Source organism: Aquarana catesbeiana, linkage group LG08, assembly GCF_042186555.1.
Source record: "Aquarana catesbeiana isolate 2022-GZ linkage group LG08, ASM4218655v1, whole genome shotgun sequence".
Classification (NCBI taxonomy): Eukaryota; Metazoa; Chordata; class Amphibia; order Anura; family Ranidae; genus Aquarana; species Aquarana catesbeiana.
The window spans coordinates 157,072,023-157,096,155 of record NC_133331.1 but is presented as its reverse complement, the minus strand read 5'-3'; the positions used below and the strand labels follow the sequence as shown (position 1 = coordinate 157,096,155).

The 24,133-nt window shown below is 39.9% G+C and overlaps 1 protein-coding gene across 12 annotated transcripts in view; it reads right to left on the bottom strand.

The window, feature by feature from the left end:
• Nucleotides 1–24,133, bottom strand: part of PAX2 (paired box 2) — an 81,888-nt gene that overhangs the window by 29,825 nt on the left and 27,930 nt on the right. For 6 of the 12 annotated variants that reach the window (XM_073596597.1, XM_073596599.1, XM_073596595.1 and 3 more), the window contains exon 5: nt 23,796–23,915. In XM_073596597.1, coding sequence (XP_073452698.1) covers nt 23,796–23,915 — 120 coding nt within the window. Of the gene's footprint in view, nt 1–22,605; nt 22,732–23,795; nt 23,916–24,133 lie in introns of all 12 variants that reach the window. The other 6 variants (XM_073596590.1, XM_073596591.1, XM_073596592.1 and 3 more) reach the window with 2 other exon arrangements.

Here is a 24,133-nt window from a genome sequence, read left to right as displayed (position 1 = left end):
TGACAGGGTTAAACTCTCGCACTTCCCCAGATGAATATTTTATTTTTAATTAATAATATAATTGTAACATTGTGCCTCGTTTAATTTCTGTGTGTAGTTACTGGCACTCCCCCCCCCCCCACCACCACCACCATCACCATCACCACTGCCGCCACCACACACTTCCTAATTCCCTCTGAAACCTGCCAGTGTCAGGCATCTTTCCTGGACACCCCCTTGGGGGCCTTTCATAGCGTTGGCAGTTGTTGCAGTTTCAAACTCAATTGTTCTCGTCGGTACTGAGGCAAATGGAGTCATTAATTACCTTCTATCAGCTGGGCTGAGTTCAGAAGGCGATCAATAACCCAGCGTTTGTCATTCACAGCAGCAAGCGAGCGAGCAGAACAGCTAAACCAATACCCGCACAGAGCACAACAACATCATATAATCATAATACTAGTCATCAATACTGTAGCAGTGTTTTTCTTCACAGAGATAATTCATTCCTTCAAAAACAGAAAATGACTTTCCCTTTCTCGGTCAGAGCAGAGGGAAAAGATGTAGGAAGCTTTGGTTGTGAAATCTGACATCAGTCATCATTCTTCGGCCCCCTGTACGAGGCATTGGCTCAGCATTATGTAGGGGGATGCTGCAGACCAGTTACTGCTTTCATAAATGCTTTACCTTTATTAAGCTCATTAATCATAGATTTAAAGGCTAGAGTTGCAAGCATTGAAGATCTAGGCCAAGGGTATGCAGCCTACTGCATGCCAGATGTTTCTGAACTCCAACTCCTATCAGGCATCTGGTGGAAGCTACAGATTATGAACATTGTTGCTGCTTCTATGATAAACAAGGCCTTACCTCTCGGCATACTATTTTACATCTAAATAGGAGTGCACTGTATTGCACTGCATTTGAGGTCACTGCCTTTAAAAGAGGTGGATGAACTCACTTATTTACTGTCAGGCTTACTAATCTGGACAACAGCTGACAAGAGTCTGAATGGACTTGCATATAATGAATCAACAGCTTGTCATTAATCTGACATTTCAGGCCTCCAAATTAAGTCTAATTTCAAGCAAACTATACCAAGAATTGTAAAATTAAAGGAGAACTCCTGTTTCATTCATATACCTATATAAGGGAATCGTAATTCTGCACAGCGTGTCTTTTGACTTATACATCCAGTATACGACTATGTCATGGTGGCAGCCAGGCAGGTGACATACTTATTTACTGGTTCAGAAATACAGCTTCCATGTCACATATGAACCTCCAGCCCCCTTATTGGACAGTAAATCAGCATCATCGTCCCTATCTATTTGGCTGGGTAGGTAATTCAGAAAGCAGTGAAGGAATACATCTACACAAGGAAGTAGCAGAGTGATCTTAACAGCTGTGGGTCAAATCAAGTCGTATTGCTTAGCTGGGACTAATCCTTTGGCTAGCAAAATAGAAAACATATATATAGCTCAATGTCGTATTGGGCTGTTTGCCTGGAGTTCTACTTCATACTTTTTAACTAGCTGATGTTTTCCACAACTGCAAAAAGACAATGGGGTTGATTTATTAAAGGCAAATAGACTGTGCACTTTTGCAAGTGCAGTTGCTCCAGAGATTAGTAAATTAGGTGAAGGTTCACATTACAAAGTGCACACAATCACATGTAAGGAAAATAAAAAAACAGCATTTTTGCTTGCACATGATTGGATGATGGAAGTCAGCAGAGCTCTCCCTCATTTACTAAGCTCTGGAGCAACTGCACTTACAAAAGTGCACAGTCTATTTGACTTTAGTAAATCAACCCTAATATGTCTTTCTTTCAGCCACTGCAACATCACTTAGTTTGTAGACAAAATTTTCCAAAAATCCTTATCCTATGCTGCTATATTTGGTGCATTGTCTCTGCCAAAAATGTGCAGAGAGACTGAGGTAAAATTACAGAGGGTTTGATTCATTAAACATGGTATCTCTGGCATAACCTTAGGTATTTTTTCATTTGGTGAGTGCTATAATTCAAATTTAACTGATGCTTGGAATCATTTTTACAACACTAGGATGATTTGTGCAATAATCATACAGGTATACAAAAAGTTCAATTTTTTCAGTTAAATAAAACTGAATTTTCACATAAAAAAATTTAAATGCAGCTCTATTGTAGCCTTCATTATACAGTAAAGGCCAGTGTAACCCTTTTATAAAATATGATCTTGAAAAGCCAGGCAGTGGAAAAATCTAGTATTTAAATGATCTTATTTTTATATGCTTTTATGGGCTCTGGAGGCAAATAGGCAGTTCACTTTGCATGGGAATTTCCCCTAAGCTTAGTGAATATGGTGAGTTTGCAAGGAATACCCAATTTGGTAAAAGGCAAATAAGAAAAAAAAAGGATATTTTTGCTTGCACACGATTGGATGATGAAAGTTGACCTCATTTGCTAAGCAAAGGGTAAAATCCCTTGCAAAGTAAAAATTCCTCTGCAAAATTTGCCTTTAGTTAATCAACCCAACTGTATCCAGTACTGGGCCCCCAATTTTTGTAGCAATGTTTTTCTTTTTTTTTTTCAACAGATATTTGATCATTCCTCACTGAGCACATTGGATACTTCAAAAGCCCTCACAGGCATATGGGCACAGGACAGGTAATCGGTAGCACCTAGCTACACCACAAAACACTAAAGTCCTATGTATTATGTATGTATGTTTGATCTACAACCACAAGCCTTTCTATGGCACTGTGCAGAGCAATAATATTTCTAATTATCACATTAAAAAGAAACTATGACGCCAATGCTCCAAGCAACACTGAACTGACTTAATATGTGATGATGCAACAACACCGAATAAAAGACACCTAGTTGTACAGTCAGTGAGCGGAGAAACCTAATAAGTTATGCATGAAGACAAATTGTATGCTATCACCTAGGTAGCTGAGCAAACAAGGTAAGGCTTCACCAACTAGACGTTGGGGATATTCAAACACGAACATCTTTGCAAACTATCATTTATCTGTGAGAAAACAAATGAAGCATGTTGTATATGCCTCAAAGCAAAACTAATGTCAGGGAATCAAACATAAAATGGTACCTGTGTGAAGAGGAGACAGAAATAAATGTGTTTTCCTTGACAGAGTTACCATGCAGTTTCCTTCAAGACCAGGGTTCAGATCCGCTGAACCAGAACATCAATGCACCCAAGTCCTTACAGCTCTACAGCTTGAACTTTTCCTTTCTTCTTTATCTGTGCGGTTAGTTATAAACTCATTCAATTAGAGTCAACAACTGATTCTAGATGTTCCCAGCATTCAGCTCATGTCCAGCCTGATAGATAACTTCTGCTCTATTAGAACTGTCACATTCCCTAATGCTTTATCCACCTTTTAAAAGGGTTGTCTGTGAAACACTACTAAAATATTATATTCAGTGTCCTTTTCTTTTCTGCTTTAAGCACTCCAACCCCCTTACTCAGAAAGGCTTGCTAAAAGCAAGTTTAAAGCTGGTATATGCTACCTGTGAAAGCACTGTCTTTTGACTTTTGGGATTGGGAAACAATCACATGTCTGGACATACAGGAACCTCTGCAGAAACCCCCTGGTTAACCATTCCCGTAGTAAAGATCAAAAATTAAAAATGGATTATCCCTGATATTGTTCCCCCAAGATAAGTCCCACACCAAGAGATTCTAAACATGCTCACTTGGAAAAAAAAGTCATGTATTATAAACAATTCCTGCAGCGCTCACACACAAATCCTTTGTGCAAAAATGAACGTAAAGTAAAAAATGACATGTATAACAATAAAACAAGACACTCACTCTATATTGCCAGTTAATGTTGCTAATGCTGTGCAAGCATGAGTGTGCTTAATGACAGGTACAATAGGAGCAGAGCAGGGAAGAGGAGCACTAATCTACTTATCACAAACAGGCTGGGCCCTGGCCACTGTCTACCAGCATGCATGCAATAGTAAAAAACTCTGATGACAGTTCACACACTCCACAACAATGCCCCTGTACTGGTGACGTCACCTCCTGCCTATACCGACATGTTTTGATTGGAGACTGACAATATTTCTCTAGTCACCAGTGCACCTTGCTCTGCTCCTATTGTGCCTGTCATTAGGCACACATGTTTGCACTGCATTAGCAATATTGATGCAATACAGGTCAGAAGTAACATGCAGCTGGCAATATAGAGTGAGCATCTTGTTTTATTGTTATACATGTATTTCTTTATATTCATTTTTGCACAAAGGTTTTGTGTGTGAGCGCTGCAGGAATTGTTTATAGTGTTTGATTTGTGCTTCTGTTGGAGGATTTAGGTTGTTTCCTAGCTGGCTTCCCCACAGTTCTTTTTAACCACTTGTTGCTCTCCTATTTGCACTTGAGTTACTTATTGTCAAAAAGTCATGTATGCCACAATCTTTCCACAGAATGACTGAATTCTGTCAGGTCTTCCAACTACAATCTTATATTTGTGATTAGCCCTAATGGTCAAGTCTGACTATACACATTTGATAATAGTTTGGTACAAATGATCAGACTGCCAAAAACAATTTGCGCTAACTCAGAAATAGGTATGCTGATTTCTCTAATTTTTATATACGTTTCAGTCTCACTACACAACTTTTATCATTAAGGAAGAACAGGCCATTGGTCAAGGAGCTCCAGCCTAGATAGTCTTTTCCACTGTGGTGAAACTATAGAAGTTTGCTGCAGATGTGGATATGACCTTTCCCACTCTTATCTCATCCATTTCTATGCTACCTTAAGTGTTCTGTATCACTGTCATACCCATTATAAAATGCAGATACACTGTCCTTCACATCATTACAGAACTACTCTTACTTACTTCAACTAAATGGAATATATTTAAAGTGCAATTCCAGGCATTAAGTGCAAGCAATTGGAATGTTTTAAATACTATCCATTGCAGCTGTGCTAACATCAGGAAAATTTACTAAGTTTTCATTAATCAAGTTCTCACGAATTCTCTCTATTCAGAGTCTAGAGAGGACTTCACAAGGTCAATGACTATGGCCTGAAGCATGTGCTATGTAGCTTCCCCTCTTTGTTACTCCTGATGATCACCAATCACTTTCCAGTATGGGTTATTATTATATTAATATTATTATGGGCGGCACAGTGGTGTAGTGGATAGCACTTTCGCCTAGCAGTAAGAAGGGTTGCTGGTTCGAATACCAACCACGACACTACCTGTCTGGAGTTTGCATGTTCTCCCTGTGCCTGCGTGGGCTTCCTCCAGGTACTCCGGTTTCCTCCCACACCCGAAGATCCTGTCTAAATTGTCCCTAGTATGTATGAATGTGAGTTAGGGACCTTAGATTGTAAGCTCCTTGAGGGTAGGGACTGATGTGAATGTACAATGTATATGTAAAGCGCTGTGTAAATTGACGGCGCTATATAAGTAACTGAAATAAATAAATAATAAATTATACAGGTTTTATGTAGCGCCAACAGTTTGCGCAGCGCTTAACAAAATAAAGGCAGACATTACAGTTACATTACAATTTGGTACAAGAGGAATCAGAGGGCCCTCATTAGAGCTTACAATCTAAAAATGAAAAGTCAATTGATACAAAAGGTAATAGCTGTGGGGGGTGAGCTGATGGAGGAAGAAAAACGGTGTTAGTTAGAAGCAGGATAGGCTTCTTTAAATGGAAGGGTTTTCAGGGATTATCTAAAGATGGATAGATTAGGGGACAGTCGGACAGATCGGGGTAGGGAGTTCCAAAGGATGGGAGAAGCTCTGGAGAAATCCTGGAGGTGAGCATGGGAGGAGGTGACAAGGGAGCTAGAGAGCAGGAGGTCTTGGGAGGACCGAAGAGAGCGGCTTGGTAGGTATTTTGGGACTAGGTTAGTGATGTAGCTGGGGGCAGAGTTATGTATGGCTTTGTAAATTATTGTTAGTACTTTGAATTTTATTTGTTGGGTGAGTGGAAGCCATTGCAGTGATTGGCAGAGAGGGGTGGAGGACACTGAATGGTTGGTAAGGTAGATGAGTCTTGCAGCAGCATTCATTATCGACTGAAGGGGGGATAGCCTATGTAAAGGTAATCCAATGAGGAGGGAGTTGCAGTAGTCGAGGAGAGAGATAACCAAGGAGTGAATTAGAAGCTTGGTGGTGTGATTAGTTAAAAAGGGGCATATTCTGGAAATGTTGCGGAGGCTAAGGCGGCATGATTTGCACAGGGATTGTATGTGGGCCTGAAAGGACAGTTCAGAGGCTAAGGTTACCGCTAGCACCCTTGCATGTGGGGATGGACTGATAGATGTGCCATTGATCTTGACAGGGAAGTCAGGGGAAGGGGCATGTAGGGGAGGAAGTATTAAGAGCTCAGTTTTAGATTCAGTTTGAGAAAGTAGTTTGACATCCAGGCTGATATGTCTGTTAGTAAATCAGTGATGCGTGAGGAGATTGATGGGGTGAGCTGAGGGGCAGAGAGATATATTTGGGTGTCATCAGCATATAAATGGTAGTGGAAGCCATGGGAGGCTATCAGCTGACCCAGGGAGGACGTGTAGATCGAGAATAGTAGAGGTCCAAGGACAGAACCTTGGGGGACCCCAATGGTAAGAGGAGTTGGAGAGGAGGAAGTGGAGTTGTAAGTGACACTGAAGGTGCGATGAGATAGGTAAGATTTGAACCAACGGAGAGTGCAGCCATGGAGACCAAGCAAATTGCGTTTTTTGAGGAGGAGGGGGTGGTCAACTATATCAAAGGTAGCGGAAAGGTCAGTAAGAGTATAGAATAATGACCATTGGTTTTGGCTGTAAGTAAGTAATTTGTGAGTTTTAGGAGGGCAATTTCTGTGGAGTGCTGTGGGCGAAATCCAGAATGAAGGGGATCAAGAAGGTTATTCTCAATGAGGTGGTCGCTCAGTCGGTTGTAGACTAAACGTTCAAGGAGTTTGGAGGCAAAAGGGAGTAAAGAGATGGGTCTTAGGTTGTTAAGATTGGTGGGGTCTAGTGAGGCCTTTTTTGGTATGGGAGTGACTAGCGCATGTTTTAGAGGGTTGGGGAAGATGCCAGTAGAGAGTGAGAGGTTGAAGATATGAGGTAAAGAGTGTAGGATAGAGTCAGATGGTGACCGTAGTATTTGAGAAGGAACAGGGTCCAGGGGGCAGGAGGTTAGGTGGGCTTTAGAAAAAAGTTTAGTGACTTCCTCTATAGTAGCTGGGTTAAAAGAGGGAAGTGTTGATTGTGCAGAAGGACAAGGAGTGTAAAGTAAGGGAGATATCTGTAGAGCGGAGATCTCGAGACGAATTGTCTCAGTCTTATTTTTGAAGTGATTAGCAATCTGGGTGGAGGTAATGGAGGATGAAGTAGAGTGGTAAAGGTAGAAAAGAGTTGACGGGGACTGCGTGAGAGGGTGTTGATGAGACTAATAAAGTAGGTCTGTTTGGCAGTGTGGAGGCAGGAATGGTATTTTTGGAGGGCAGATTTATATTGGCTGAAATAGTGCTGTGACTTAGCCTTTCGCCACAGATGCACAAGAGCGCGGCTATGGTTTTTAAGGCTTCTGGTATTGTCTGTTTGCCAGGGTTGTAGCGGCCTGATTCTGTGTTTAGTGAGGGGGCCGAAGGTATCCAGGGTGGATGACAGTGAACTGTTGTAGACAGAAGTGGCCAAGTTGGGGCAGGACAAGGATGAGATTTTGTCATAGAGACAATCTATAGCAGAAAAAAGAAGAGAAGGGTTAAGATGGCGAAGGTTTCTACAGATAATAGTTTGGTAGTTGGAAGGCAAGGAGGAGGCAGATAAGAAGGGTTGTAAAATTATGTATAAAACAAATCTAGTTTATGGTGCTCAGGCTAGTGCACACGGTCAATTTAAATATATATAAATGTATAAACAAGAATCTACTATAACCATATCAAAATGGACAGCATACAGCCTGTTGTAAAGAAAGAGGAGTGGGGGAGTCCAAGGATAGGGGGGCAAAGAAACCAAACACATTTACAAATGCATGTTTGGCTTCTTTGCTCACAAGGCTTTTAACTTTTGTGATTACATTTGATGTTTTACATTACATTATAGTTACTAAAGACCATGGAATCTGTTTTCATGTTTAAAAATATTTTAGAAATAACAATGTATACACAAGGTTTTTTGCATATGAGTGACAACAAGAAGTGTATGTTTGGAGATACTTTCACTGCATCATTGGGATGGGTCATCAGATTAACATAATCCAACCAAACTGGTGTGGACAGGTGATACCTTGGTAAAAAAAATGTAAGTCTTGAACTAGCAGGCTGTGCTCCCTATATACATTTCAAACGTCAACTTCCCATTTTGTGTAATACGACAAGGTAAACAACAATGATATGCACGTAACCTGAAACATTTATCAATGAATTATAGATCAAATCTCATTGCTTTTTACTCTAATTGGCTGTCACTAGTTATTGTTTGCAATGTAATGTTTACCTCAATATACCTAACATCGCTATATATTATATTGTAAGCTTGAATGAAATCTACTAACATTTCTGTTGGCATGAATAAGTGCTTGTAGGGAGGACCAGCAAATCAGTATTTGCCAACATTGGCCTACTTAGCCTTATGTACACAAGAGAAAATCAATCCCTGTTTTATGGGTATTATGAGGCTGTTATTTTAAGTGATACAACTATCCTGAAATAGCTGTACAAGTTAGCTCACAAAATGTACTATGATTTATTTAGCCTATAATTAAGGAAATCAGAACACAATTGTAAAACAACTATGTAGGGAGAATATATGGAAGTGTTGTTGTAGCAACTAGATATTTGCTCTGACTGTAATTTACTTTTTTTTTAAATTTAGTTTTCATGTATTAGTTTTTATACTGTTTATACTTCAGCAGTTTTATTAAATAAGCTGCAACACTAAGCTCTTGAGATCCTTTAAAATGTTAAAAAAATGTATTACTGTTACTTAATTTGTTCATACATGGCAGTAATTCTATTGTATTGTTACTCATATTCAAAAGAATGCAAGCAACAAAAAAACCCACTACAAAATGCAGTAACTATAAGCATGAAGAGATGCTCTCCACGGCTATTGCAGGGAATTATGGGATCTGCCACAGTCTGGTAAATATCCATGCTGAATCCTGTCAGTTAATAAACTGCTTGTAGAAGCACAAACAAAAAGCTAACACAGAGGTTTCTGACCCATAAGGTTGAGTGACTATGCACCTTAAGGCCGGAACAGTGTGAAACACAAGTAAGCCTGAGAGAAGCTCACAAGCCAATCTCAAATGCCAGCTTTGTTAGCTGGAAGGACAGAAGGAAGGCGAAAAATTACATAGCATGCAGCTCTAACTATGCTTGTTTAGAAGAACTGCTTGCATTTATGAAGTCTTTGGTGCGGAAAGCAGGGTTGCAAATGACTGCATCAGGAGCGACAGTAGGGGCCATTAATTTCCTGTTATGTTTTCCTGTGTTGGGGGCTTTATTAATTTAATTTTACACTGTCGAACAACGGCGAGAGCTGACACTGCCACACTTTCATTTTTTTTTCATCACTTCATTCTGCTTGTCTGACATACAGCTGCAAATTGTGTGGCCCAGCAAAAACAACGGGACTTCTCCTGGTGATATTCATCTAATTCAGGCCCAAATCTCCATTTAACCCCCTCCTGTGGGCATTCTGCATCTGAACAAGTACATGGGATTCCTTTACTACAATGAATATGGACATTTATCTTTTATAATACCTCTATTTGTGTCAGACTGTTTATATAATATCATGATTACAACACCTAAAGGGGTTGTAAACCCTGGTGTTTTTCACCTTAGTGCATCCTATGCATTAAGGTCAAAAAACTTCTGACAGTGACCGACCTCCAGCCCCCCCATTTTATTCACCTGAGCCCTTTGATCCCTCGGCGGAGACGCACTGTACCTCTCTGCCCAGGGTTCTCGGCTCCTGATTTGATAGATTGATAGCAGCGCAGCCATTGGCACCCACTTCTGTCAATCAAATCCAATGACGTGGGCGCCGGGGGGCGGGGCCGAGTCCTGCATTCTGCGTCTATGGATGCAAATGCTGGACTTGGAAGCACACCCGCAAGGTAACCCCCTGGGGAGAATGCTTCTCCAGGGGGTTATACGATGCTGGGAGGAGCTGATAGTGCCGCCGGAGGACCCTAGAAGAGGATGATCGGGGCCACTCTGTGCAAAACAAACTGCACAGTGGAGGTAAGTATGACAAGTTTGTTATTTTAAAAAAAACAAGCCTTTACAATCACTTTAAGACTATGTCAATGGTGAGAAGGATGTGCATATTTCATTTTACTGAAAGTATCATTCAGATTTGTTGCTATATGCTATTTCACTGCACTTTTTGAACTGTAAAATAGTAAACGGTTTGCAGTTATATCATCATATCATACCAATAATGTAACACTGATGCATGCTGGGATATGATGCTTTCTATGTAAGAAAGGGTGACAACTGGAATAAAAGACTGCGGATATTAGCTAGGAATTCATAACTGATTCAAAATAATTGTTTCATACAATCAATGCAAACTATAACCATACCAACTTGGCAGATGATGGAAACAATACATGCTTTTGCAGCAAAACCTACTTGATTTTGTTTCTGTAGAAGACAAATTGCAGTTCTGTACTTAGAGCATAGCTATAAAAACAACAATACTGCAAATATTAAACTTCCCACTGATGAGAGTTGGATAAAAGGTGCACAATGAACACACTTTGTTATACAAAAGAACCTGAATTACTACAGGAATTATCCTTCCAACAGTACATTGCCGACTTCAGTGGTTCTCAGTCCTCAAGTACCCCTAATAGGCCATGTTTGAAAGTGTTCCTTTATCTTGCACAGGTGCTCTAAATCAGAGTCATTGACTTGGAAATTTGGACAGATGTAAATATATATTTATATCTATATATATATATATATAGATATATATATATATATATAGAAATAAATAGGAATGAGGTTTGGGTTCTCATGGATTTGCAGTTCGGTAAAACTTGGAATTTAAAGAGGTACTTCAGTTTTTAAAAAATCAGCAACCACAAATACTGTAGCTGAACACTTTTCGGCTGGGTTCACATATGTGTGAATTAGATGCGGTCTTTACCGCATCCAATTCATATGATATGTGAGTGTGAGCGGCTCTCAATGGAGCCGGCTCACACAGGTTGGGGTCGGCCGCAGTACGGATTGCAAAAGGCTCCTGTGCATTTTTTTCCGGTACAGGTGCAAATTCGGGCAAAAATTTGGACCTGAATCGCACCTGAACTGGTGAACATAAATGCACCAGACCTCAGGCATGAAACCGCGGCCGCACATATGTGAACCCGGCCTTAATAAAAAGACACTTACCGGCCCAGGGATCCAGCGCTGTCTTCACCCAGACTGGCTCTTCACTGGGCTTTGGGTCCCCAGTGCTGTCATGTTTTCTGTGAGAAGCTAGCTGTGACTCCCTGCAGTTTTACAGCTGGTTCCCCACTGAGCATTCAAGAGCCATGATGCACTCTGTGAATGGTCCTGTAGCCTCCTAAGACCTGTGACCTGTCCCAGGAGGTTGCAGGCAGTGAGATGTGGCTGAACTTCTACTCAGATCACCTAGGCAAGTGAGAATGAATACCTGTCAAAATTAGGTAAAATTAGGTACAAGGGGAAAGGAACTCCCCTCCTAGATAATTGTTCCTGGAAAAAAAGTGTATTTATTGGAATATTTACCCATGACTCTAGTTCACAGACACAGACAGCAATAAACACGTGACTGAGGTTTATTCCTTCCCTACATTATCCAAAACTTAAAAAAAGTTTTGACTACACATATACCTTAACAAATGTTTAAATCAAATCTCAGCACATGAAGAATTTGAAAGCTCTTCTGAAAGGATTTATGAGGGAGGTGTTTGATTAATCATCTAAGGTCAAATCTGACCTCCAGTGGAAGAGGAGCAAACCTGTTTTTCAGTCATAAGACCATTGCTTCTGTCTGCTGTCATCTCCGAACACACACAGAGCTGAAGCCCTTATCTTTAATACTCCAAATTCATAATCAGCCCCTTGTAAATCTCTTTCCCGCAATGTATGTCAGAAAGGAATGCTGTTGTACACTTTTCCACTATCCAAATTATTTTAATTTAACTCACTATTGTGAGACCTAGATATAGCTGCCACTATACATGTGCATTTTTGACATTTTCATGAGTTCTATTTAGTATTATACATGTGAAATGTTTCAACCAAGCCACTTTCTTGCTCCTCACAATATTGTATTGATTTTAAACTATATACCATATTTTTTTTTGCAAAAGACAATATGAATTGACCTAATGTAACATATGTATGCAATATATGTAATATATGATATTGCTAGGAAATTGTATGTGTTGTCACTTTTTGATAATTTGATTGCATTTGGCCCAGTGTCTATTAGAAGAAACTGTTTCCCTGGACTTTCTTGGTTTGATATATATGCGTCAGATAAATTATAGAGTCGTAAATACAGGTGCATTGATAGCAGCAGTTAATACACAAGAATGGAAAACTACAGACAGGTTTAGAGTCTCCTGTAGCGTTCTCTTCAAGAGGGAACACGAGCCACAGTCAGTCTACATCTCTGAAAAGGTTGGGATTTCTGAGGCCGCCTTCCAGTGCTGTCAAGGTCACCAGGATTAGGTTCACCGAACGGTCAGGGCGGTTTGAGTTACTGGCACCGCCTGCTGATTCCTTTGGTGATTTTTATCCATCTCTTACAGTGTGTGGGATGGGAAGATAACTCACCTAAGTCAGGGGATCTCTAAACTTCCACAGCATATTCAGGAATGTGGGAGGGTCTCCCTGCCCCCCCCCCCCCTTCTTCCCTCATCTAAATAGCAGGTGAGTTTTTATTACCAGTAGTAATAAGACAATACAGCTCTTTCTGTCTCACGGTGTGTTCCTTCCTGTAAGCAAAAGCAAACAGGAGAAAAAGACTGCAAGAAAAACAATAATTTCCTGTACTTTATTAAAGTTAGAGGCCAGAATGCGTTTAGTTCTTTCTCTTTGGTGAATGTACTGCACAAGTTGCTAAGGGCACTGTGAACCCAAATAATTAAGCCTTGCAGGGGAGGGATAATAATTTTGGGCTTTGATGAGTGATACGTCTGTGATGCCAGCGATCCTGGGAACGGACAGATTTCCTTTTGGTAAGTGAGACTCCAGTCTAATGACTAGGCCTTGACAAGGCCAAGGGAAACTCGCAGATCCCATGGGCTCTGTTTACAAAGCTTCTGAAAAGTTGCATCTAGACCATTAAAGTTTTATCAAGTGTTAATCAAGTATCTGATGCACGCTGCATTGCCAGATTTAATATTGCTGTTTTGAAGGCTTAGAATAGCACTATACCAGAAAGTATAACACTCATTTAATAGTCTCAACTGCTATCCTCATTACAAAGTTTGTAGCTACAAGAGAGGTGCTGTGTAAACTAGAAAAGTCTAGGTACTATTTTGTATGAGTAACAATAATTGGATTGGTTATCACAATATATGGCGTCATTGACTTTGAAGCAGCTGGCATGCTTAGGACAAGTATTTTGATCATCTCCACATGCCACCATATTGGCATTACATCCTAGATGAGAGCTGAACTCCATTGAAACACTGGAAATATGCATATACATGTTCTTAAGACCAAGAAGTAGGCTATAAGTATCAATGCCAACACAATCATATTGGAGAACAACTCAAAATGTGATGAACATTTCCAACTGAGCCAATCATACTGCCATTTTATCTGCTGTATATTTCATATGACATATGCTGTCTTATGCCGTGTACACACGGGCGGACTTTTGGACCGGACTGGTCCGACGGGACGAATCCGTCGGACAATCCAACCGTGTGTGGGCTTCATTAGACCTGCAGCAGACTTTTTCGGTCGAAAATCAGACGGATTTAGATTTGGAACATGTTTCAAATCTTTCTGACGGACTCCAGTCCGGTCCAAAAATCCGCTCGTCTGTATGCTATTCTGATGGATGAAAACTGACACTAGGGCAGCTATTGGCTACTGGCTATCAACTTTCTTATTTTAGTCCAGTCGTACGTCATCACGTACGAATCTGTCGGACTTTGGTGTGATTGTGTGTAGGCAAGTCCGTTCGTTCGAAAGTCTGTCGGAAGTCCGTCAAAAGTCCGTCGGAAAGACCGTCGGACCTTTGATGCCGAAAAGTTCGCCCGTGTGTACACAGCATAAGTCTTGTGTATGGTTAGTATTATACAACTCTCAGCAAAAAAAGAATGTGTACTCAGAAAATCCCAAACTATCGTAAATATCATAAAACACCTCCATTAGACCAGCAACAGCTAAAACTGAGCGCCATATTTTTATCATAAAATAATACTATCATAGCAGAGAGGTATATACAGTATCTCACAAAAGTGAGTACATCGCTCACATTTTTGTAAATATTTTATTATCTCTTTTCATGTGACAACACTGAAGAAATTACACTTTGTTACAATGTAAAGTAGTGAGTGTACAGCTTGTATAACAATGTAAATTTGCTGTCCTCTCAAGAAAACTCAACACACAGCCATTAATGTCTAAACCGCTGGCAACAAAAGTGAGTGCATCCCTAAGTGAAAATGTCCAAATTGGGCCCAAATAGCCATTTTCCCTCACCGGTTTCATTTTACCCATTAGTGTTACAAGGTCTCAGGTGTGATTGGGGAGCAGGTGTGTTAAATTTGGTGCTATCGCTCTTACTCTCTCATACTGGTCACTGGAAGTTCAACATGGCAGCTCATGGCAAAGAACTCTCTGAGGATCTGAAAAAAAGAATTGTTGCTCTACATAAAGATGGCCTGGGCTATAAGAAGATTGCCAAGACCCTGAAACTGAGCTGCAGCATGGTGGCCAAGACCATACAGCGGTTTAACAGCACAGGTTCCACTCAGAAAAGACCTTTCCATGGACCACCAAAGAAGTTGAGTGCACATGCTCAGCATCATATTCAGAGGTCGTCTTTAGGAAATAGACGTATGAGTGCTGCCAGCATTGATGCAGAGGTTGAAGGGGTGGGGGGTCAGCCTGTCAGTGCTCAGACCATATGCCACATACTGCATCATATTGGTCTGCATGGCTGCCGTCTCAGAAGGAAGCCTCTTCAGAAAATGAGGCACAAAAAAGCCCACAAAACAGTTTGCTGAAGACAAACAGACTAAGGACATGGATTACTGGAACCATGTCCTGTGGTCTGATGAGACCAAGATAAACTTATTTGGTTCAGATGGTGTCAAGCGTGAGTGGCGGCAACCAGGTGAGGAGTACAAAGACAATGTATGGTGGGAGACATGGTGGTGGGAGTGTCATGGTCTGGGGCTGCATGAGTGCTGCCGGCACTGGGGAGCTACAGTTCATTGAGGGAACCATGAATGCAAGCATGTACTATGACATACTGAAGCAGTCTCCCTTCAGAGACTGGGTCGCAGGGCAGTATTCCAACATGATAACAACCCCAAACACACCTACAAAATGACCACTGCCTTGATGAGCATCTGTTGGGCATTATCAAACGTAAGGTGGAGGAGCACGAGGTCCCTACCATCCACTAGCTCTCTGATGTCGTCATGGAGGAGTGGAAGAGGACTCCAGTGGTAACCTGTGAAGCTTTGGTGAACTCCATGCCCAAGAGGGTTAAGGCAGTGCTGGAAAATAATGGTAGCCACACAAAATATTGACACTTTGGGCCCAAATTGGACATTTTCACTTAGAGGTGTACTCACTTTTGTTGCCAGCGGTTTAGACATTAATGGCTTTGTGTTGAGCTATTTTGAGGGGACAGCAAATTTACACTGTTATACAAGCTGTACACTTACTACTTTACATTGTAGCAAAGTGTCATTTCTTCAGTTTGTCACATGAAAAGATATAATAAAATATTTTCAAAAATGTGAGGGGTGTACTCACGTTTGTGAGATACTGTCTATATATATATATATATATATATATATATATATATATATATATATATATATATATTTATTACTGAACTATAATTGTGGGCAGGAAGATGGGGTGAAACTGGTTCATATTAACTAGATACAGAATATTATTATCTGCCACTGGTTCCCGAGCCTACACAGGGAGGTAATAGCAGACTGCCATGCACATAGCTGTTCAGGTAATTGGTTTATATATCTAGAAGCTGTAGTAGCAATCTCAGCACAGACAGACTAGCAGTAAAGCCAGTTCCTTAAGGCGATTTCCTTTGTCTTTCAATTGCTTGCACATCCATGAGAGATACAGGGGAAGAATGAGAGAGAAAGTGAGAGAGGGTAAGATGGAGAGAGAAGGAAAATGTTAATTTGTGAATTAATGGCTTTTCTCAGCGGAATTGTAAATTCAAATGTCACCTAACATGACACTCTAGCTGGCCTGCCATAGAAGCAATGACAAGATACCACACTTTTTTTCTACCACCCACCCCAAACCCTCCATAAGACACAGGAGATGGACAACGTGCCATGCTTTATACCCACACATGTATAAAATGGTTTTGATGCAAGCAATGGCCAGCAACATCATCAAACTTGAATACTGTTACCAGGGTGGCAAACAAGCCAAAAGCAATGAGCTTGTAGAATGTCAAACTGTGTACCGCACGGCAAAGAAAGCGTTAAATGGGCTGCTCGGTAAGAAGAAACATTTCTGTAAGACCGTAAAGACAAAAGGGTGGCATAGGGAGAAGGATTGTGCCAGTGCCAGGGAGACAGACGGACAGTGAGAATGCCAGAGGGACAGACAGCTGCTGCAAGTGTCACAGACATAAATACTGAGGGATAAACATTTAGACATATGAGAGTGTGTGCTAAATTGTGTGTAAATAATTGTTCTTTTTTCCCTAACACTGGGGGTTCAGAACTTCTATTTCCATTTCACAGGTTTTCAAATGAATCTCACTGTTCTGAGTTGGGAGGTTCTCGAAGAAGGCGCTAGGACAAGGAGATATCATCAATCGCAGCTCTTGCTATCATTGTAGTCAGCAAAATGGCTGACGGTGCATATTTGCTTTTAAAATCAGTTTAATGATTCAACTAGGCGGTTATAATTAACCAGCTCTGTACTGAGGAGGTTCACACTATTCACACAGGCTTGGCAAAGGCGTGTATTTTTGACATTCTACTTAATCGTTTAAAAAAAATATAGAGCGGCCTGTGGCTCACAAGGTCATCTTGGCCTGCTTGGGCTTATTCATCAACTGTGTGAATGAGTCTTCCTGGAACATTATGGCTCTGTGCTTTTGATTACATATAATAATTACTTATCATACTTACTTGCTTTATACTTGTGGTTTATCTGCAACTGACAGGCACATGCTTTTCCTTTCTTAATACTACATGAGTGCAATGTTTTTGGTCAGTACTATTCACTTCTTCTTGTCTCTGTTTCTTACATCACAATTATTAAAAACTATAGACGATTAGCTATACACATGTATGCAAGCAGCAATAGGATCTCAGTAAAGAATTCAAGGTACAACACACCAGTGAACTTAGGATAAGAGCAAAGAATAATTGAGATATAGTTTCAAGGGATGAAACTTATAGAAAAAAAGATGAGGCATTCCCATCACAAAGCTAATTTCTTAGAAGAGTTAAGTGCATATCTCAAATCAATGGGTGAAAGTGGTCATTGAAGATATCTTCAAATGGCCCTAGAAAGGCTTTATCTTCAGAGAACCATGCTGCCTTTAGTAACTACTCTAAACCAATTGAATGTACTTGTGCCTGCCAGCTGCCTTAATAATTGAGCATTAATGAATGTTTTATATTATTATTCCCTTAAAATGTAGCTATTTCCTTGGGGTGAGAGGTAGAATGTCAGAAATATCCCCAGGAAATGGAAAGGAAGATATCTTCTGATCCTTAAATCAGCTGCTTGGGTGCTGAGACCTGCTGTGATCCTTGCCTGAAGGTATGAGCAACACACTTGCAATACTGTGATCCTATCTGCTGAACGAAGTAACAGAAAGTGTTAGGCCAACTTACAGAGGGATTTTCCATTAAGTGAAAAAGCTCCAATGTTATCACCAGCACCATGATTCCTGAAGTACTCATTATTGAGCTCTAGACATTCAAAAATGGCCTGATAATCACAAGCAGTGCTGTATATTGGAAGTCTGCGCCCATCCTCTACCTTTGAAATTAATGTATAATGTTTTGTATGTAATTTCTGAATGCTCGAGAATACAACAATATAAAGCAAATTTAATTCTTTTTAGTTAGTAAATATTAAAACATTACATGAATATTTATTGCTTGCGAAGCACAGTTAAAGAGGACAAACTGCTGTGGATAGCTTGTGAGAAAACATGTAGGAGCAAATTGGTATTGGAGGGTAATGTATGTGTAAATCTGATAATTTACACCTAATGTAAGATTTGGGGATCTCAAATGAGGCTCCTGTTTCTAAAAGGAGGCTCCAGGTTTACTAGAAGTAAAACCCAGCAATATGTTTGGTGCAGACTTGCTGCAGTGTCTGATTTTATCCTCACCTGCGTCTTCTCAGAAATCTGTAGGTAACATTACAGAACAAAATACTTTCTTCCATGGGCAAGGAGAGAACCATAAGGGTGACAGTGGAGGGCTGCCAGTTGAGTACTACTCTTCTAAGGTGTGCATCCAAAAGTGTTTTCATCTAAGGAGACCTATCATTAAAATTCACAGAAATCAATGTCCTCAGTCTATGTTTACAGTTCATTCATATTATTTCTAAGACACTATTCAGTGTATCTTATAGTATACTGTCCCCATGAGGAGATAGTAACAAACAGATATGCCAATCTGAATATTTCCAAAGGTATGATGAGGGGGGGTGAAAGAGGCAGACTAGAGGAACACTGACAAGAACATCAATGAGTTAAAAATTGTGTTTAAGGCCAGAGGAGGCAAAATGTACAGATATTTTTTTTTTATCTCCAATGGGATAAAATGTTTGTGCCAGATGTGGGAAAAATGTGCCAGGGAGACATACAATGACACTGCCAGGGAAGAATTGCCTGATGGAGCCAGACACCTACAAGTGTAGCCATAGCTATTAGAGTGTAATGCCAATGAACAAAATGTATCGGGCACCATATTTCACACAGCAGAGAACACTCACAATGTTTTATAGGGACTTTATATGTGAGATTTTAGAATAAAAATAAAGTGCTTTGATGTAAACAAAGCTTAAAGAGACACTGATGGTTGATCAATTTAGGACAGAATGATAGTGTCTGTAAAAAGCCCACCTGTACCCCATGACCCACTGATACTCACCTTTCCAGTGATCCCCCAGTAATCCTTTCTTTATCGCAACCTAAGGAAACATCACCCCCCTTTGTCATGTGACAAAGCTTGGTCACATGCTCCCCAATTCCAGGAAGTAGTGTGTATTTTTGTGCTGTCTGAGCTAGAAGCAGGGGTAATGTGGTATAGTTGGAGGGGTGCATATCAGGGGGTCAGGAGGGGGTAGTTTTACAGACACTGTTACTTTGCCCTGAATGGGCAAAATGACTGTTGCCTCTTTAAAGTGAACCTGTGGGTATAAAAACCTGCAAATTTTCTATTGCTGGCTTGCTTTTTAAAGGTGCATACCCCAGGGCACGTTCTTATCTTGAACAAGCAGGTGGCCATTAATGACTGTCTTGACATGCTTTTTCCAGATGTGGAAAACAATATCAGGATGACAGCCAGAATCTGCACCTTTAAAATGTAATTTAGCAAGGCTGCTCCCATATTTTTGTCTTCACTTTATACATATAGCAACACATTATACCAGACTCTTATTTCTTCTTCCCAGCATGCAACTTTCACCTTTTGTTCTAAATGGTCATAGAATCTTTATGGTATAGCTTGCTATGGTGTTTTATACACAGCTGAGAAGAGGGTCAGTTTTGAAGCCTGTTTACACGTGAGGGTCAAAAAGACCTACACTATTTATAGTGTTTTCAGTGTGATGATCCTTGGAGGTCACCTGTCCCTACACTTCACTTGTATGCAAAGCGCACCCAGCCAGACTTTTGGAATCACATTTTCACAGTGTATTGTATGTAAATGCAAACCTTTGAACTGGACCATTAAATAAAATGACCAGATACATATGCAGTCATCTTTCTCTGTTTCTCTGTACTGAACCCCCCAGATATAAACAGAACTGTATGATGTACTGTACAAAGTACTGTACCATGAATTGCAGCTTTGATTCAAGCTGTTGTATTAAAAGAGATTTCTAGTTTCCTTTAATCCCTCTGTGTAGTAGCATGCAGGGATCCTTTACATCTCACAGCGCTGGGTTTTTACTGGTACTGGCAATTATATCTGCAAAATTAATTTCCACATTAAAAACATTTTATCCGCATAGTAAGATCTCAGTCCACCAAGTGAATGTAAACCTGAGTGGAATCATGGTCTCGTTATTGAAAGAGGACTGTTAGGGGAGGGAGTTGATAGCACATGGCATAGCCACCAATCGATCGAGAGCTGGCAACCTAGACTGGAACTTCCCCATAACAGGAGATCTTTAGTGCTGGAGATCTTTAGTGCTGCATGATAGGTGCTCTTTAAATACTGTAAGCAAGTACAACTAATTACCATATCTTTAACAGGCCTACAGTATTTGAAAAGCTCTGAAAAAGCCTGTTGTCCAAATCTGAAACATCAGTTCCAGTTGACTGCAACTGCATTATAAACGATGCTTATTTATCTCTAGTGGAACTAAGAAGACTTCAGAGATGTCTAGGGGGTTAAACTTACTGAATATGTTGCACAAAGGCAGTATATAATTTTAGACGCACTATAAAAATTGAAAACCGGAATGTAAAAATAAAACCTCATAGCCCGGCTCTGTGTAACCTGTCAACACAGCAAAAATCTAACAAATCTATAAAGAGGAAAAAAATTGCCTGAAATGATGCTGCTTCAGTCAGTTATAATAACTCCAACAATATACCAAGCTGGTTGTAAATCCAAGAATAAAGCATAAAACCCGAAACATCATGAAAATAATAATAAATTTGTTACACGGCCCAGCCAGAGCATGCCACCAAATTCTCATTTTAACCCGGTCGTTGTCGAATAATCATTTCCCTCTAGAATGTGATTAAATGCCGTTTATTTAAGATATCTCCCTGTGCTTGTTTCTGTTTAACAGTGGAATCTGGGAAAATGTACAAAGGAGAATTACTTGGCTGATTTCCCTTAACTCTTTCAATAAACAAGGGAGAATAGAAGCGTTCAGACCTCTGTTTCTCGCATATAGCTGGTGCTGTGAATCACTCTACTGCCTTCACCCAACCAGAGAGTTTGGCTACATCATCCTGACACATAATTATCTCCACTCTTCTTAATCATCCGTGCCGCTGCAACTGTGTAATGAAAGCAGCAACAAAGATGACAGAGTAGAGGAGGACTTCTCACCTTATATAGGATGGCCAAATAGCATTTGTACTACCGACAATGCATCTATATTCACAGAGATTTATGCATTTTTGCTTGGAGTCCTGACGGAAAATAAATAAACAAACAATCGCCCTTACTTTGTTTAGTTCTGGCTTGGATCTCATGTTTTATATACTGCACCAAAGATGTTTAACCCTCGCACCATGTCTACATAGATGGTGTTCATCTGCAGACTATTGAAGCTAGGCTGCGCTATGGGGCAGCCATTGTGAATATAATACTTGCACATCAGTAATCTTTGTGACTGCTAGCAAGTGATAGAGATTTAGGATAGACTTTCACAGTAATATTCTAGTGTACTCTAAGCTGGGACTGTAGACTGGAGCAGATTCTGAAACATATTATGAGCAAACAAAGCTTCTGTGAGAAATGGGGAAACCTAAGATGACATATTTTACAATGCTAAAGTAATTTCATTGTAAGTATGTCTTTCCATGTGTAGTTTTAGCTTATTTTTTTTTCAGTGGTTCAACAGTGCCTTATCTTCCCATGGCCTCTTTATTACAGCCAAATGATAACCTGAACTGTGGTTTTAAATTTAACTAACTTTAGGCGAAAATCACCCAAGCATTTCCTCTCCTCACTGCAGACACAGGTTGTCTAAGTCATATGATAGAGTCATTGATTCTCAAATCCACTGCAATAGGAACAGTAGGAGGATAACACCAGAGGAAGTTTTAGCACTGGATCTGCACAAAGCTAAGTTGTCATATGATCAAACCTTTGTTAACATAAAAACAGCTAGTACTCCAATAGGCAAAAACTGACACATCCGCTGATTTTGTCCATTTGTAACAAGCCCCAGACACAAATTCAATGGCCTACTCTACAAAGTTCCTCAGTTTCCAGGTCTTCAATTGTTATTTTATAAGATACAAAGCCTAACTCAGTAAATCAATATACCAATACCAGATTGGCAGTCTGGCAATTCTGGCATTTGTGAAAAGGACCAGTAAATCTGTAAAGCTGGTGAAAGCTCATGTGGACTGCTTGACCTTAGCAAAACCTCATGTTTAAACAATTTTTTTTAAGAGTTATAGACTATAGACCCACAACAGACCTGAAACAGAACTTCAGTACTGGACTTGTCAAAATGTAGTAATGTACAAAACAAATGGGCTGGTGTACTTAATGTACCTTGGCTGCTTTTTAGTATTCCATGTCTGTCCCTGTGCAACATGTGTGCACGATGGCTTGTATCCATATTGCCTGTGTGCAGAAAAAAACCCAATCTTTCGCTTAGAGCTGTAACATCCAAATTACCTACACAATGCATAATGAAAAACATATATCTTTAGTTATGGATACAACTTCTGCTGACTCATTACATCATTTATGATGACTTTCAGGAGGCTCTTTTTCTGTATCATGTCACACTCCCTCCCCTATCTTCTTTCTCTAGTTCACCTTTCTTCTTGCCTCTATTGCTGCAGCCTGAGCAAACTGCACCTTGCATATTGTAACATTTTGAAATGGTCAGTAAAACAATAGTGTGAAAAAGCATGAATATTCAACAACATATTGTATAAAAGCCCCAATGCCTCTGGAAACCAGTTAAGCAGCATACTGGTTTGTAGATGATTTCTGAATGGAGGTCATTTATAATGGTCAAGAGCAGCTCAGTATAAAAGCATCCTCAGAATGCTCCTAAATTTGAGTAAATACTTTTGGATATAAGGCTAATATAAAGGCAATGTAGGTATGCATATATATATATATATATATATATATATATATATATATATATATACGGTATATATATATATATATATATATATATATATATATCAGAAACTGTTGGCTTCTTATAAATGACCTCAAATTAATGTAGTCTGATCCATAAAATAACATCTACCACTCATTTACACTATGCACAATCTACATAACTTCCAGAGAAATCACCGGGACTACATTGGCATGCAAAAAGTTAACTGTCTTTGCAAACAAACCAAAAAAAGGTAAGAACTTAAGGTTAAACATCTTCAATGTTCTCTGATCTTTGGCCATCTACCAGGCCAGTCTCTAAATGCTTTTTAAAAACACAGACATTACTATGCTATAAACTGCAATTACTGTTATTGCAAAATAGGGTTTGATTTACACAATAACTCAGATTCTGTTTTAATATTGAAAAGTATATATATAAGTATAAATTTGTAGTGGTAACAGTGCTTTCTCTAGCATAACTGGCTGTGCTTTAGGAGCAGAAGGGCAGTGTATAAAGGCTACAACTGATCTGTTTGTTATTAGAGCAGCTGGTATGCATGGGCTTGAAATTAGACCCTATTTGTAAGAGATACAGAATAAAGATCTCTCTTTTTCCCTACCTTCATCGCGTTTCCTTTTTTCACCATTTGAACGAGGTATACCCAGGATCCCATTTATGGAATAAGAGCCTACGGGATCATTGGAGGCGCTGGACACAGGTGGAGATGCTGTACTGGGAACTGAATAAAATGAGAAAGGAAATGTAAGCTTGTGAGGAGATATCTACTGTGGATTCCTCCTTATGATTCAAAATGTAAGGAAAAATCTTCTGTGAAACCCCTATAGGAGTTACTAACACCATGCTAAAGTGTAGATGTAATGCCTACTCAGAGGAGGCGTCAACCGTCATAGGACATCAGCATGCATTTACCATGTGGCTAACATTGTGCCACTGATA